At 41.7% G+C, this 17,391-nt stretch overlaps 1 protein-coding gene across 4 annotated transcripts in view; it reads right to left on the bottom strand.

Moving 5' to 3' along the window:
- The window catches only part of LOC109507719 (interphotoreceptor matrix proteoglycan 1-like), a 30,888-nt gene extending 16,048 nt beyond the window's left edge, over positions 1-14,840 (bottom strand). For 2 of the 4 annotated variants that reach the window (XM_019857335.1, XM_019857338.1), the window contains exons 1-11: positions 14,687-14,840; positions 14,336-14,522; positions 5,920-6,138; positions 3,595-3,761; positions 3,287-3,315; positions 2,819-2,868; positions 2,689-2,735; positions 2,465-2,614; positions 844-902; positions 472-656; positions 13-393 (exon numbers count right to left, since the gene is read on the bottom strand). In XM_019857335.1, the coding sequence (XP_019712894.1) occupies positions 13-393; positions 472-656; positions 844-902; positions 2,465-2,614; positions 2,689-2,735; positions 2,819-2,868; positions 3,287-3,315; positions 3,595-3,761; positions 5,920-6,138; positions 14,336-14,405 (1,357 nt within the window). In that variant the 5' untranslated portion in view covers positions 14,406-14,522; positions 14,687-14,840. The remainder of the gene's footprint in view (positions 1-12; positions 394-471; positions 657-843; positions 903-2,464; positions 2,615-2,688; positions 2,736-2,818; positions 2,869-3,286; positions 3,316-3,594; positions 3,762-5,919; positions 6,139-14,335; positions 14,523-14,686) is intronic. The other 2 variants (XM_019857337.1, XM_019857336.1) reach the window with 2 other exon arrangements.
- Positions 14,841-17,391: the final 2,551 nt, after the last annotated feature.

A 17,391-nucleotide genomic window follows, 5' to 3' on the forward strand; every position in this document is an offset into this window, starting at 1 on the left:
TGATCACCTCACCTCCACTGTTAACTTCTATTGCACTTTCATCCTTGACGCCTGCCTCTTGTCCCTGTTCTAAGATGGCCTCTGGTGTTGTAGCTGGCGTGATGACATCACTCATCTCTGCTGAAGAATCACCTCCGGATGCATCCTCCACTGCTGCTGCCACTGGCACCTCATCGGCGACTGAGGGTGCAGAGGTGGATTCTGGGAGGGTGGTCAGTATGGAAGACGCCAAAGTGTGTGTTTGAGGTTGAATTGTCATACGTTCAAATGTCTTTTCTGTTGCTGCCACTGTGTAGAAGAACATTGGGGTGGTGTCCTCTTCTATGACCTTGATGACATCCCCGCTCCCAGTGGTGTACATGCTGAGTGCTGCATCTGGGTAGGCTGTAGTTACTGAGAAGACACACAGGAAAAATCAATTGTACTTTCTCCTCAGCAGCTCCACTGAAAAAGCGTGAAAATTGTGCTCACCAGCTTCAAAGGTTAGATTCTGGATGTCCAGAGGAAGCGATGGCTCCTTTTGTAAAGCTTTCATAATCATATGCCTCAGTTTAGGAGCATCCACATTTGTCTGGCCATCTGGAGGCTCAGGTTCATCGCTGAGTTTGGTGTCTCCATCAAAGACGACGGCATAATGCAGAATCACATCCTCTGAGCTGATGCACACAACAAGTCAAGTTACAAAAATGCGATTCAGGGAAGAAATAAGGCATGCAACAATTGTGTTCTGTTCATTGTGTCGTTTGGTTTTGTCGTTTGTTACCATACTATTTACCGACAAAACACACACACACACACACACACACACACACACACACACACACACACACAGAGTAAACTCACTTGAATCCCAACATGCGAATTTCCTTAAATCCTGGAATTTTTTTAAGGGCATGAAGCATCTACCGGAAGAAGAGGCATAAACTTAAATACAACCCAGAATGACATGATTTCAAAAGTTGCTCTTTACCAACATTTGTTTTCTTCTTAAAGATAAAATACAGTCACATTTAATCTGATTTTGATCTTATCTCTTGATCAGCGTTAACTTCATTTCCATCACGAGCTGCATCTCACCGGGTGCCCTTTCTGATCTTCAACTAGATATGATGTCACATCATACAGTGGACAATGATATTGATGATCACCAGATTTAGATTTAGATAAAACCACGCATGACTTCCATCATCTATTCAACACTCAAAAACAACCATGGCCAGCAATTCTTGAAAATGAGTTTCAAGAAAAGAAGTCAACATCATCTTCTCCCTCAACCAGGGATCTCAAACTCGAGTCCTCGAGGGCCGCTTTCTTTCCTGCATGTTTTCCATCTCTCTCCCTTTCTGCCACACACCTAATGCAAATAATCAGGATCCTTGTCAGGCGACCGAAATTTGAAACCGCTGCCCTCAACCTCTCCTGATACCCCCTCACTCAGAATTGGTTGTCACCTAGTCCCTGTGGTTAGCCTAGCTGCCTCACCTCTGCGCTCAAGCCAAACTTTGCGGGATTTCTACGGGATCTTGATTCTGCTCATTAATCCTCACGGATGAGTGAAATACAACCAACAAATGTTTCTGTCCCTTTGACAAATGAAGTACTTTCTTGGAATCGACTTCTGTAAAATCCCAGAACACATTCCAACCGTCTCCCAACATATTCACTGGCTCTCTCGACAGGACAGTTTTGTGTCCTCTTGCTTGCCAAAATCTCAATGACTTCCTCCAATGTTACACCCCAGCACCTTTGCCTTCGCTGCCCCCAACCTTTCGAGAGCTCCGCCCCAGACAGCTGCGACTCTAAATCACTCGACTGATTTAAAAGCCAATTAAAAACACATCTGTTCAGAAATGCAGATCATCCGACTCCCCTACTGCCTCTCCATATCTGAACTCTCAGCATGCAACCATCAATACCGTGTCAGTGCTTCTAATTGATGACTTCCATTTCCATAGCAATGCTGGACTTGCCAAGAAATCAATGGCCCGAATACAGCAATGAGTTTCTAGTCCACTGGAAGTTGCTGCACTGCCAAAGGCAAAATTTGAGTTGATAGCGTTGTAAATCATGTCAAAGATGGTACCCTTCCCTCACCATTGAGAATATGAGGTGACCCTGGAGTACTTATTCACCTAATTAGCTCAAGACCTAACCTTCTGGCTTGCGAGCAATAAGACCCCTTGTGGACGTTGATTCATGGCTGTGTTTGGGCCAAGAGTAAAGTGGACACGCTTCGCCATCCCAATGTGGCTGTAAGGGAAAAAAGCCACTTGGCTTCGGTCCAGGTCATAAAGTAGCTCCAGTCTACAAAGCAAGGCCAAGACAGCCTCGAAGATGAAGTGACATTTGTATAGGGCAGACTGCAGTATCGTTTAAACAAATCTATGCTTATTTCAAGAACTTAACTCAGCCAAAGTGGTTTGATAGGAGGAAGAAAGTTCTCAAAATCCTCATTCGTTTGTACCTTGTCGGTTATTTCTCCTGTGATGTCATCAGCATCAGCCGCCTGGGGGTCATGCAGCAGCTCAATGTACGACGGCTCCACAATGGTAGCGTTAAACTCCACAATGTACTCCCCGTCGTTCTCTTTTATCATGTCTGGCTCTTCTGTGATCTGGCACAGACAAAATCGTCACTCGGTGCAACCGTTTTCATTGAAAAGAAGTTACTGAAACTGTGTTTTAATACCATATTATCTTCTGTTGGAATTAGAATCACTGGGGGGGTCCAGGTGCCTGAGACCAAATTAAATATGCAAGTTAGCATATTGTTAGTCGGTCACATCAATGCATACTGAATGGGTAGGTCATGAGCTCACTTGTCTTTAACTCACATTCCACCCCCGGTTCCGGTGTTTCCATTACAACACTGGTAAATGAGACATTAACCATTAGAATATGACTTTCACTCTAGTTTTATTAAATGAGTCCTATATTAGTCAAAGAACCCCATTTAGTAATGTCACTTTTTTTAAAACCCTTTCAGGGACAGCTGTTACTACGGTGGTCAGCTTATCATGTTACAGGGTCCATGAAAGGGTTCAAATCTATCTTACGCTTTAATAATTTTAATAAGCATTGAAACGTATGGTTTAAGTCACAAAAAATGTAATGACACAAGCAACAACATTCTGACAACATCAGTGAAAGCAAATCGAAGTGAAAAAAAATGCAAATCTGGTTCGAACGAACTGGCCAAAGCACATACCGAAATACAAAAGAAATCTTCAAGAAAATGACAAGAAACATCCCCAAAACGCTACATAAAAAGATGAATTTGAACCTACCCTTCAAGTTCAGCCTGCTCAGCCACTCGCTGAAAGAAAAAAATAATGTCATCTCGTTTGATTCGTGATTCCAAAAGTGTGGTACGTGTACCGCTAATGGTGTGCAAGCTCCCTCTAATGGTACACCAGGAAATCACCAATTCAGTTGTATTTAACTTTGAAGTTCAAAAATTTAATCTCTGCTTTTTTTTTAACGTTTATTATTTTGGCATTTAGGAGTAATGTTCATGTTAATGTAAAATGTGCCTGTGTAGTAGTCATTTTTGTCAGTTTACTATCAGCTTCAGTGCAAGCAAAGTAGCACTCACTCGGGCCACCATGTCCAGATGCTCCTGAGAACTACTGAAGTTCTGAGCCAGGTCATCCATACAGAGATTTTCATGTTGGCAGGTGTAAACCCAAGATTGGTACTCCTCTGTGTTTGGCACCCTGTCCAGGAAAATGCGAAAGGCCTCCCAAATGGCTTCCTGACAAACTTGAAAAGAAGATGACATTTTGTGTTATTGCCAAATCTAGTCGGTGGAAAAAGTTCACACAAAGTGGTGAACCTCACTACATCCTTGCTTTTGAACAACTTTTATACCCATTCGTGACACGCATCTCTTTTCACTTAACCTGTTCACCAGTGGAATGTTTTGTTCTTTTTTTTTTGGTTTTTTGAGTGTTTCACAACTTTCAAAGTCTTTTGTTGTCACTGCTTATTTGGAACATGTTGCAAGCATCAAATTCAAATTGAGTATTTAAAAAAAACAACAACAACAGCAGCAACAAAACAATAACGTTGATCAGTTTTAACATGAGGAATATATATTCGCAAACACCATGTGGGATGGGCCGTAAAAAATGCCTTGTTTTTTGTGCCTTGCAGGGATTGTTTAGCATGTTTGGTAATTTGACAAAGTCAGGCATTCTGGCGCACCGAGAGCGTGGGGTTGGGGGGTGTCACACACCGATGCCAACAATCGGCTTGGAAGGCGATCTCCAAGTGTCCACTTCACAGCGGTGATTGTGATCGTCCTGGCCAACTGTGGAGGTCTGCTCGCAATTCCTTGCAAACGTATTTTGCGCACTTCGGCTTTTCTGCATGGTGAATCAGTTTCTGTTTCCTCCATGTGAAAGACTGTACCCCTCTGGAGTTTAAAGGGAATGAGAGAAGCCACTTCCTTTGGCTGCGAAGCGAATCGGTTGTGTCTCTGTCATGCCCGCAGTGGCGCACACCGCCCTTTTCTAATTGCATGTATTTGTGAAAATACCAAAAGAAAGAAAACTCCACCCGTGCATACAGTTAGACCATGTTTTGCCTTACACTTGTGCTAGGCACAAATAGAAAGCTCTAATGATCTTGTCTTTGCAGTGTATTCAGTTGAATATAGGTTGAGGTGGATTTCAAAATCATTTGATTCTGTATTTATTGACACTGTTACACAAAGTCCCAACTTCATTGGAATTGGGAATTGTCATTGCACGTCTGTTTTCCACTCCTTATTAACATTCAATATGAACTGTAAATTTGTACTTATGAAACGCTCTCAAAAGCTTTTTGTCGTTTCCTTCACAGGAAAATTGGAGCACAGAAAAATTATGCGCAAGAATGCATACGTTATTTGAGGTACAGTGGAATCAATTATTTTAAATTAATTATTCCATTCTGTTAATTATTCATATATTCATCCATGTAATTATGTAAATCCACTGTACAAACTGGATTGCTTCCTAATAGCGTTTGAGCACAACTCCAAATACAGTACAGTAATATCAATAAATAAAACATTAAAAGTAGTTGGGCCAATTCAATAAAGGTCAACTTGTTCATGTTTTTTAATCTGCCGCATTTGCATATTTTTATGAATATAAATATCCCAAACACAATGTAATCTTCTTGTGCCTGCAAGGTCTGACATCATCTTTATTCTCTGGCAAATTAATTTCGGCACGCAGCGATTACGTCCGCAACACAAAGTCATCTTGATCCTTTTTTTTTTTAAATGACTCATTGGAGTCATGCATGTTATCAACGGATGAATTGTCCCAGCTTGGGTGGCCATTTTAATGCACAGCTTGAATCAAACACAATCTATTTTATTGGACAGAAACCATTTGTGTATAAATGCTAAATATCAAGGCTTTCTTTGTGTCTCTACTCCAAAAAGATATATCCTTTTTTTTTTTTTTTTTTACATCATTAATGGCATTATTTGTATTTTTCTTCTTTAATCTACTTTTTTGTTCGTCCAGTGAAGCACATTTAGCAGGTATTTTTATGGGAAGTGTGACGGGCACGACAGTACAGCTGCCAATCTGTATTCTTCTGAAAAAAAAAAACATTTTTCAAGTGTTTTCTACTGTAAACATAAATGACGATAATTGTCATGATAAATAAATGAAATAAATTGACAAACACATTTCTTCATATATATATAGATATATATATATATATATAGATATAGATATAGATATAGATATAGATATATAGATATAGATATAGATAGATAGATAGATAGATAGATAATACTAAAATACATTAGAACATATAAAAAAGAAAATAAAAAAAATATTTGAGTATGTGATACGGATGGACTTCAGGTAAAAATAAATAAATAAATAAATTTAAAAAAGAGCATATGCATATTTACCTCGGAGCTTGTAGTATGCTCGATGGCTGCCGATAACAGCTTTCATGGTCTCATGGGGACACACTTTGACACCAGTGGTGAGAATGGTCGACCTCTTCCTGCGATGTCCATCCTCGCTGGCTCTCACTTTGTTACTGTTATATTTTGTCATTCGGGAGGCTTCTAAAAAGTACCGGTACCTCACATCCCGGAGTCCGGAGATACCATGGTACTGGATGTCTGCAAGTAGAAACAGAAAGCATTTTCTTGATACCAACATAATACTTTTCGCAGAGAGGACTCATATAGTTAAAATTCAATCATACTATTAAATACAGAATTACAAAATTGGACATTTTATAGGTCCTGTAAGAATGAACAAATCAAGCAAATACGAGTTGCGTCGCAAAAGTTCCCTGTCCGAACAAGACAAGAGGCAGGTAGAATTCTGGTCTATTATCATTTTTCAACAGAATACTCCTGGAATTCAATGCATTTGTTCCATCGATGCTCCGGTTGCATTAATCCATTCCAAAACCAGGTTGAATGACACTCCTCAAGGAATGCCTCATTTACTACATCAGTATCAAAATGTTGACCACATAGTTCATGTTTCAGTCTGGGGAACAGGGAGAAGTCAAATTGAGCCAAATCTGATCCATGTGCTGTGTGAACTGGGGAATTAAAATGCAACAACCAAATACCACATCCAAATTTTCTGTGATGTTCTAAAGTACTGCCGTGTTGCTCACTGGTAATTGAGCGGCACCTCGTTAGTCACACAAAGATTTGGCCTGCTTGCTCTATGAAGATAGCAGAACAGTATTCATTTCCAAAGTGAAACAAACCATTCGGCCTAAAAAAAATAATAAATTAATCTGGTCTAGTCAAGACAAAAGCCAAGCAGAAGGAGCCTGTTGCACTTCTGCCCTTTCAAAAGGTGATAGATTTGTGCCAATATTGTATCGTGATAGTCTTATCTCTAGCTGTAGTAACTCTTCATTGGCTTGTGTAATTGTGTCTGTTTGTTGGTCAGTCTACATTTCAATAATTACGTTGATGCCCCTTTGCATCATGGTGCGTTTTGGCCCCATCGTCATATTAAGTTTTTAGGGGTTACCGTTATAGACATAAACTGTAAAGAATCAGAAAACTGACACTTATGTGCCCGACCTGGGTGATATTGTCTCAGGCCTCAAGTATTGTAAATTAGCCTTCAGGTCATCCTGCTGCCAGCCTTGTTGTTCGTGTGCCTTCAGGCATTCAGTTAAATGTTCTACTTCTCTTGCTGAGAGTTTCTCCCCCTGTGCTGAGGCCGGCCCGAACAACTCAAAATGAAATGAAATGAAAATAATGTGCCCATTGTCTGGCACTGTATCTTGGACCGTTTCTCCTTTTCCCTGGCAGGTGTTGGAAAACGTTTCATTCTGTGCAGTAATTTATCCTTCTGGAAGGTGATTATGGGTCTTTTCCACAAGCAGGCATGTTTTCTCCAGCCAAGTTTTATTGCTGTTCTCTCTTGCGTTGCATTTTGTTTGAATGTTGCTGGTCACTTGTAAATGTTTTTCAATGTGGTGCTTACACAAATAGCCAACAAACTCATTCAGATTCTGATTCCAAACACTTCCTTATAGATTCCACGTTCATCAGCATCTCTACATAAGTCCGACACTTTTTTCAATAGTCTCGGTTGTAGTAATATGACACCATCATCGGCTAGTCTAATTGTCAATCATTACCAGTAGCACTGGTCAAGTCACTCATTCTTCCCCGGTCAGTTTACACGTCAATTATGAATGTCAAATGTGACTGGAATATCCTGACAGCACACTCCAGTTTGTTCAGGATTACATCACATCAACTGCCCAAAAAAAGATGATGAAAATCAACAAATATGACGCATAACTCCAACACGGGCGGCCACGTGGGCACGGACGAGCTGCGACATGCTGCCCACGTGCAGAAGACCTTAGCTCGGACGGGGAGTATGAGCAGAAGCTAATTCGGCGCTATTACACAAGCCAGTGCGCCAGTCGTCAGTATTACATCAGAGCTGTTTGAGAAGAAAAGCCAGCATTGTGATGCCAGGTGGCAACCCTCAGAGGGCTCCTTAAGACAATAAGCCAGGATTTATGAGCCCCCCAAACACAGACGGGAAGTCATCAGACCCAAATAACAAAAAGGGGCTCCTTTGGATTATCTACCAAGCTTAAAGAAAACTCAAGATTTTGGGGAGTTGTTGTTCTTTGCTGTTTTTTGGGGCGGAAAGGGGGAGAAAAACAAAACGCAAGATCAATTCTGCAACGTGATCCTCTTTCGATTCTGGCAAGCGAGATGGACTCATGCACGCTCGTGTGCAGGCAGCGGACAAACAGTGTGCAGCACCGAGCGCTCAGGTTGTGTTGTTTGTTCAAACGTCTAAGATAAACACTAGCTTTGTTGCTCAAATGGCCTTCGCATTTTGACATTGCTTTGTATGCAGTTTTGGGAAATACAGTGATCCCTCGCTTATCGCGGACCAGAACCTCCCGTGAAAGAGGAAAATATATTACTAACATGCACAGAGACACAAATGTTGTTGGTTTTTTTCCCTCTACACCCCTCAGATCGACTTGGCACCAGTCCTTGATCTACTGGTCGATCGTGATCGACGTAATGGCCACCCCTGCTGTCGACTGATACGTGGTTGAACAAAACCAGCAGTATATCTTGTCACTTTTTATGTAAAGTTCAGATATGTTGTTGTTGTAATCTTTTACTATGAATAAAATAATTGTGTGTTAGACTTACACTACAGTTTTCTTGTTTGTATGTTTCAACATTTGCAGTGGTTAACTTGTTTTGGAATGAGAGAATTTTTGTACGCATTTTATTCATATTGCATCTAGGCCTACTGTTAATTAATGCGCTAGTATGGCAAGAATGTTTAACTGAGAAACAATTTATAGTTAGGATGGCAACAGTTTGATCCTCCCACGGATTATTTAAATGTGCTTCTTTTTTGTAATGAGTGCTGTGAGGGGATGTAAAAGCGAGATGCATGAGATGATGCATCATTAAGGGCCCTCTTTTGGTCGACAGGCATACGTGCGCTGGGCCTAAAAACTGGCACATCTTCATTTTCTCCCCAGGACAAGTCCATTTTCCATGATTGGGAATTTGGCAAACGGTGTTTTGCCTCGCTGGGTGTTCCGGCGAACTGAGGGCATTTTTGCCCCGGCGCACTTGACAATTTGGTGACAGAAAATAGATTAGACTTTAGACCAGCTAAAGGCAGGTCTAGGTTTGTGGCGCAGGTAGTGCAACACGTTTTTTTTGTGGATTTGATCGATTCTGAGCTCCATGAACGTATGGTGGATGTCAATGTATTTCATTCATAAATATTACAACAGCGTGCGACAATCCCTCTGAATCATTGTACAAATCAATTCATTGGACAGTTTATGATTATTATTGTCATCTTAAAAATATTTTTCAAAGCAACCCGCTGACCACAGCAGATCTATGGGTGCTGGGGTTGTCACACACAGAAATTGGTCTCCAAGTGCCAACTTGGCAATTGCCAACTTTACAGAATCCATGAGTGTAGATTTTGCAGTTCCTTAGTTCCTTTTAAATGCACTTTGCGCGCCCTAATCTCTTGCATCTGCATGAAGACCGCACGCCTCTTTGTGTGCTTAATTCAAAGATAATGAGGGGAGCTGCTTCCAGTGGATGGCAAACGAGGCAGCTGCATCTCCGCTCACCACGGTGCACAGCGGTGCAAAGGCCCCATTCTACCTGCGCCAATCACGGAAAATAGGAGGAAGAAAACTTCACCCATGCACACAGTTAGACTGCACTTAGTACTAGACTTGTGCTGGGCATGAAAATAGGGCCATAAGACTTCCCGTTATTTATTTGTTTAGTTAGTTATTTGTTCTCTTGGGCGGCCTGCTGGTCCAGTGGTTAGCGCATTGACCTCACAGTGCAGAGGTCGTGGCCTTCCTGTGTAGAGTTTGCATGTTCTCCCCGTGCCTGCGTGGGTTTTCTCCGAGTACTCCGGTTTCCTCCCGTATTCCAAAAACACGCATGGCAGGCTGATTGGATACTCAAAATTGTCCCTAGGTGTGACTGTGAGCGCCGATGGTTATTTGTCTCTGTGTGCCCTGCGATTGGCTGGCAACCGGTTCAGGGTGTCCCCCGCCTAATTCCCGAAGACGGCTGGGATAGGCTCCAGCATGCACCGCGACCCTTGTGAGGATAAAGCGGATCAGGAAATGGATGGATTTTTTCTCTTTACAATTTTACGTATGACTGTTGGAAAAAAAATATATTAATATTTCATTTCAAAATAAATGAAATATATTGCCCAGTTATTAACCCTTTCAGGGACAGCGGTTACTACAGTGGGCAGCTGATCATATTTTCAGGTTACAGGGTGCATGAAAACGTTAAAGTCTTGATCTGGAGCTTAGTCCAATTGACTTTGAGAGGCAATGCTCCTTTGATCTTCATTGGTCATTTTCTTTAGACACTAGTTCATTTTGTCACGTAGATTCCAAATACAATAGGAGTAAACAGTAAATATTATATGGATTTTTTTTTTCTCATTACATTCCAACACTCACAAATGGTTTTATACTGTGTGGTGATGGGAGAGCAAAATCTAATGCTGCTTAAGGTTTGCGCGCAGTTCTGACATGATGTGATGATGGACACAAGGTCACAGTGTGTTCTTCATGAACTGTCCTGCTAATTCAACGGTGAAAAGGTAAACTGATAAAAATGTTCAATGTTCACAATGTGACTGAGAGAGAAAGGATGCGGCGTGGGCGCATTTTCCTCTTCCGTCAGCCTTGAGGATTGACACTCCAAAGCACGTCCTTCAGATTTCCAAGTTAAAGAGCAGTGGCACGACCTTGAGAGAGTGAATAGTGCACCTCTCACACGCCGTGCGAGGGAACTGTCGCATTTCAACTAAACTTTTTTGATGCCCATTATGTGTCTTTATCCAACTTTTCTTTTGTTCATGCCTTTGCTTCACATGCGCACATTGTACCGTGTTGTGTTGTGAGATACCCTTGACATCATACGCGAAAGGGAATGGAGAAATAAAATTACTTGGCCCTGCACAAATATAAATACCAAATGGTCTCAAAGTGAGAATATCCAAAGAGTCATTGTCAGGCGAGACACCGGGTCACCTTTTGCGCTTCTGGTAATTTGTGGGGCGGAATATTTTGTTTCCCAATATCAAAAACAGACAACTAAAAAGTGTCATCCAAAACAAATATTTTTGCTCTTTTATCATTTTCAGGGACAGCGGTTACTCCAGCGGACAGCCTATCATGTTATCAGGTTACTGTATAGGTTATCAATATTGGTTAATCTTTAGACTCCTCTCCCCAGTGAACAACTGTATTTCCATAACATTATATATTTTTTCTTCCTACTTTTTGTTGTTTTTTTTTTTTAGACACGCATGAAGTCGCTCATATTTATTTGTGGTCACAGTCACAGTTGGAAAATGCTCGACCTGAATTGTACGCTTAGTTAGTTGCTTTTAATTTAAATTAGCTTTAAATTAGCAGCATGGGGTGCTTATGGTTTGCCTCACTTTTTTAACGGGGCTGGGGTTTGAATCTTGATAGAGTTTTTCTCGAGCTTTCTTCCATATTCCATTGTCGGTAGGTGTGAATTGGTGGTCGGATGGATGGATGTGACCCTGGAATCAATCGTTCACGGGGGCTGGGGTTTGAATCTTGAAAGTGTTTTTCTCTCGCTTTCTTCCATATTCCATTGTCGGTAGGTGCGAATTGGTGGTCGGATGGATGGATGGATGGATGGATGGATGGATGGATGGATGGATGGATGGATGGATGGATGGATGGATGTGACCCTGGAATCAATCGTTCACTTTGCATTACATACGACATTATTTTAAAGTGTGCCAGTTTGTGCTGAAGTGAATGTGAATGCTTTTCTGTGATTAGCCGATGACGAGTCTAGGGTGTTCCCCACTTTTCGACCAAAGTCCCCTTGAACAGGCTCAAGCTCACTCGCAACTCCAATGACCACAAGCACTTGAGAAAAATACAATGAAAAAATGATGGATGAAATTTAATAAGACAAATAATATTCCCGGGTTTTTGGGCTCTCAGGTAAACCACACTGATTAAAGGTCCAGGCGTTAAAAGTGGTCTCGCATTATTTTTGATAAAACGACGCTGAAATGAGGATTTGTGTGTGTGTGTGTGTGTGTGTGTGTGTGTGTGTGTGTGTGTGTGTGTGTGTGTGTGTGTGTGCGTGTGTGTGTGTGTGTGTGTGTGCACATGCACAGCCACGGGGATGAGAGCAGGGAAGGAGGGACGAGAGGCCTTAATAGCCGACGCAGGCGCAGGAGGCTGCCCGGCAGAGTTACGAGCCAGAAAAGATTAGCGTCCTGTGACGCCGGGAACAGAATGGCTTTTGTTTCCTTCGGCGTAATGAGCTCAAGCGGGCACATCACACCGATCAAGACACCAGACGTTATCACATTATATTATCCACGCTCACACAGCCACCTGTTTTGTTCATGGAAGAGCACTTGTGAGCTTCACCGGGCTTTTGTGGCTCTAATAAAAAAGTTCCTCATTTTAGCCTTTCAGCGTGCCTGTAAATACCACTGCCCAGGTACACCTGCATGCTCAAGGGCAGTGTCAAAGATTCTGCCTCACGCTGAGCTTTGACTGGCGCTGTTTAGTAGACTCTGATTGTGATTTGCAGTGGTGTACAAGCGCCACGGCATTGTACTGTAAGACATTTATGATATTTTGCTCCTCTCGTGTGAGCAAATCAAACCTTAACAGCCATCTTGTCATATGTGCATGTTTTATTTAATTACTTATTTTTGTTTGTGTATTATCTGTTGTACTTTTTTTTTTTTTGCATGTGCTGTTAAGTGTACGTGGGTGTTTTAACAACCACTACCAACTGTTTTTTTTTCTTTTTTTTTCTCAAAAACAAATGGTACTTTTACCAACTATTGTTACTTAAGAGCTAGAATTGAAACATGAAAAATATTAGATTATGGTAAGCAATTTAGCATTGATGGTACTGCTACTATTATTACTGCTGATAATAACAATAATAATTCCAAGAAGAAGCCTATCATTCCCACCTGACTGTGGGCAAGAGGTGTCATACACTTGGAGTGGTTGTCAGCCATTTGCATGACAATAATAATAACGATAATAATACTATTAATAATACAGTAGAAAGCCCACAAGGTGCCTTTGACATTTCCCCATTTCATCACCGCAAAAAGTTGAACATTTCCACTAGGCTAGAAATGCATATTGATAAAACGTTTCCTTGTAACGAACTGCAAGCAGACAATGCACATGCAAACTGCAAAATAATGTGAGCTTGCTTGCTGTCCATTTTGATAATGACAGGGTGGACATTTTTGGGCGATGTTTACATTTTACGAGCCCATGGTGGACTTTCAGATAGTAACATGTATCCTTAACCCAGCTGACTGTGTGTGGTTTATAAATGTGCAGCATTTCGAATTTATGAAAGTTTTTTTTTTTTAATCAGTTGATATTTCACTAGGACAGAGTGGACGTGTTCAGCTAAACAACACCCAACTCCATTCAAAATATGATGAAAATGTCAAAACATCAAAATATTCATTCTGCAACTATCCACCACGGACGTGCCAAAGCAACGTACATTCAAAGACAAAACGTGTACAAAATGACGAAAAAACATTTTAAGATTCTTTTCCTTGTACTGATAAGTGTCATTCGTCGCTCTATTTTCAGGATGACTGAGTTATTCTGATGAGGACAGCAATGGGCACTTTCTCATGATATTGACGCAGTCCTACAGAAGATAAACAGCTCTCGAATCGATGCGGTAAAATGTGACACGACTACAAACAGCAGCTGCAATAAAAACCATATTGCATCGCATCATAATAATGAAAAAAAATTTAATTATCCTGCCAGGAATTCACCATAGTCTTTATTCTATTTTCATGTACTTAGTATAATGTAATTTTCCTTCATCAAATTTTCTTTTTTTTTTTTTTCTTTCGTAGTTAACATGGAATCTCCGTACGCTTTCTTTGCTGATTTACCGCTTGTGCTGCCTCGCACTCAAGCTGAAGTCAGAAATGGTCATAAAACTGTTCAATTTAAGGTGGCCTTTGCTGTCTTTGCTGGAAAATCAGGATGATCAATTACCAGTCATCCAGTGGATCCCATTTGTAACACTTCTGAAGATGGATTCCTACCTTTCGCAATCAAAACACGACAACTGTGAAAAGACTGAATGTTGTGATATACTGTAGCTTTTGCATTGGATCTCATTAGGTGGTGGAGGTACTTAATGTTGTCGCCATCCCTCACAAAATAATGCCGACCATCTGCCAAAAATAAATAAATGTCCTCCCCTGGTGCTATCCTACCTTTAGCTTGGCTTGCTTGGAGGCCCAGCGGACACCAAATGAAGAAGAGTAGTCCTAATTTAAAAAGCATGGCGGGTTAATTTTCCAAGGTGGTATACACGATGTCCAGGAGGTGTACAAGTGTCCTCATCGGTGCCGTTCAAGTTCCTGGGTGCCTCGGCGGGATCCCAGTGGACGGGAGAGGCGGCTGCATGGATGGACGAGCAGAGGGAGCGGAGGAGGGGGTGGAAGAGGAAAGACAGGGTGGGACACACTCGGAATTCCGACTCAAGTTCGGCCTCGCTTCCCGTCAGAGCGGCAACAGTGATGAGGTTAAAACAGCAGATTCTGTTTCGGGTCTAATCTCTTTACCTTCTTCTCGCGTTTTGTAATCCGCCACGTGGCCGCCTGGCCTCATCCTGTTAGGCGCCTTCTGGACACGAGCGAACCCTGTCAGCTGACCACACGTTTGGGCCACTTCCAAACAACCTGCTGGATGGCACCGCCCACTCCGCTCTGGCCCCGGTCCGGCCTGTCCCCTCGTCCTGCTGAGACAAAGTGAGGAACAAAATGGGACAGAAGGCCTTTATTTATGCGTGCACACAGTGAGCTTTAGTCTCAGTCCTTACACAAGCAAACGTGTGCGTCCCACAAGGTAATGCATGCTGGAATCTCTGCTGGATGATGTCAATTCCAAATAGATATAAACAAATCATTCCGGTGACTCACTGTGGCAACCCTGATAGGGAAAGTCCAGGAGACATTTCGATCCATCCATTTTCCGATCCGCTTTATCCTCACAAGGGTCGCGGGCGGTGCTGGAGCCTATCCCAGCCGTCTTCGGGCAGGGGGCGGGGTACACCCCTCCGTGCAAACCCTCCGTGCTCACGCTCACACCTCCGGACAATTTGGAGTGTTCAATCAGCCTGCCATTCATGTTTTTGGAATGTGAGAGGAAACCGGAGTACTCGGAGACAACCCAAGCGGGCACGGGAAGAACATGCAAACTCCACACAGGGAGGCCCAAGCCGGAATCGAACCCCGCACCTCTGCACTGTGAGGTCGACGAGCTAACCACTCGTGCACCGGGCCGCCCCGAGACATTTCTACTGTTGTCTATTACTGCTTTTTGCTGTCTGTTTTTTATCCTCTATTTGTATTGGAGTTTTTTTAATTGTTATTCTTATTATTGGTTTTTTGTAGTCTCTTTCATCAAGGTATCTCCCCCCTGAATCGACATTCTTAGAAGGTTTGATCATTTGCGATTGCTTTCTTCCTTAATTGCTGCAAGTTGTCTGCCGAGAAGGTGTTGTCTTTGCTTTGTGCTATCCTTTTGTCTCCATCCATCACCCAATAAAACAAGTACCAGTCGTTGTTCTTGATTTGTCTTTTTGCTCTTGCTTTTGCTTTCGCGCTTCTCATTATTTTGGCCCAGAATAGTGTTGTGGCATAATTGTTTATTTTAAAGGCACTATGGGGCCCATTTTTCCGCTCAAAAACTATGTTTATATATATATATATATATGTTCCTTAGAAAATGGGCGTGATAGGGACTGATGAATTGTGTTACAAAACGAGCCTAAAATCACTGATGTCTCATTTAGTGCTGACATCAATTTTAAGTACACAACTATAAAATCAGTGCAAATGTTTGTGGCATTCCCGACTCCTTTAATTGCTTTTTGTCTCATTTCTCTCTGTCTGTCTGTCGGTGTTTCATCATGTCATAAGCAAAACAACAACCAACAACATTGTGGACCGTCACCGCTTTGGCAGCGTGACACAAACGTGTTGGCGTGCGGCCTCAACTGTCGTCAGGGCGTATCAGGGCGGGAAGGCTCCGTGCGGCAAGTCTCCACCCTCATCTCCTCCCGTGAAGAGGATTAGCCGCTCATGTTAGTTGCTAACAAATTGCTGCTGTGAATAAGCCTCTTCAAGAGCAGCCTAATCCCTCTTGGCACTTTTCTGACACACTAATCTCAATTTGGAACCAGCGAGGGATGTGACGCAACGCATTATATTGTGAAGCAATACAGTATTTCATTGATGTTGTGTGCGTGCTTGCATGACGACCCATGTCTGTGTGTACTTTGTATGTACATGTTTTCTTATTTTAGTTGTCGTTTTGGTTGTGTACGTCGATTGTTTTTCTGTTGAGCTTGTCCTCAATAAGGTCGCAGGTGAGCTGGAACCTATTTTAAGGTGAGAGGTGGAGTAAACCCTGAATTGGTTTCCAGCCAATCACAAGGCACTTAGGCCTCATGTATAGACAACCTGTCAAACACACTCACATTCATACCTACGAAAGATTCCGAATCTTTCATTAAGCTAATGTGCAAGTTCTTGTCAGTGAATTTGAATGTTGGAAAAAACAAATGTAATCTCATGTTTCAGCAAATGTATTTCATACTTCAGCAATTTGGTGCCCGCACGCGCAGCTAAGGCCCCAAAGGACCACATGAGTAGCCTGCGGGCCTCTTCTAAAAAAAATAGCTCATCAGCGATGGGCCATTGTGACTTTCTAGGAAAGTTGCAGAGGAGATAAGATGAGAATGTGAGCACTGGCAATTTCTTTTTTTTTTTTTTTTTTAATAAAGTGATGCTAATTGATATTTATCTGTTTCACAATTATTGTGACAAATCATTAACATGATCAGTGGCATTCCATAAATATCATTAAATACTATTACGACTAATAAAAATAGCAACAGATATTATTTGCCACCTTTAGGAATGCAATTCACATTTGACAATATATCAATACATATGTACACGATAAATATCAAGGTTAAATCTTAAGGTATAGAAGCACTTCATCATTATTCATACATTCTGTCAGCCTGTGTAATTACAGTATTTTTATTGTGTTCACAAAATTCATAAAGCAGCATTAGCTGCTAATGTCCTCTATATTAGAGAAATAATCACGGCACAGTGGACCACTGCAAACTCTGGATTTGATGAAAAATTATATACATAATTATATATATATATATATATATATATACACACACACACACACACACACACACACACACACACACACACACACACACATATATATCTTTAACTCTTTC

This window comes from Hippocampus comes, unplaced genomic scaffold (assembly GCF_001891065.2).
Source record: "Hippocampus comes isolate QL1 unplaced genomic scaffold, H_comes_QL1_v1.1 scaffold32, whole genome shotgun sequence".
NCBI lineage: Eukaryota > Metazoa > Chordata > Actinopteri > Syngnathiformes > Syngnathidae > Hippocampus > Hippocampus comes.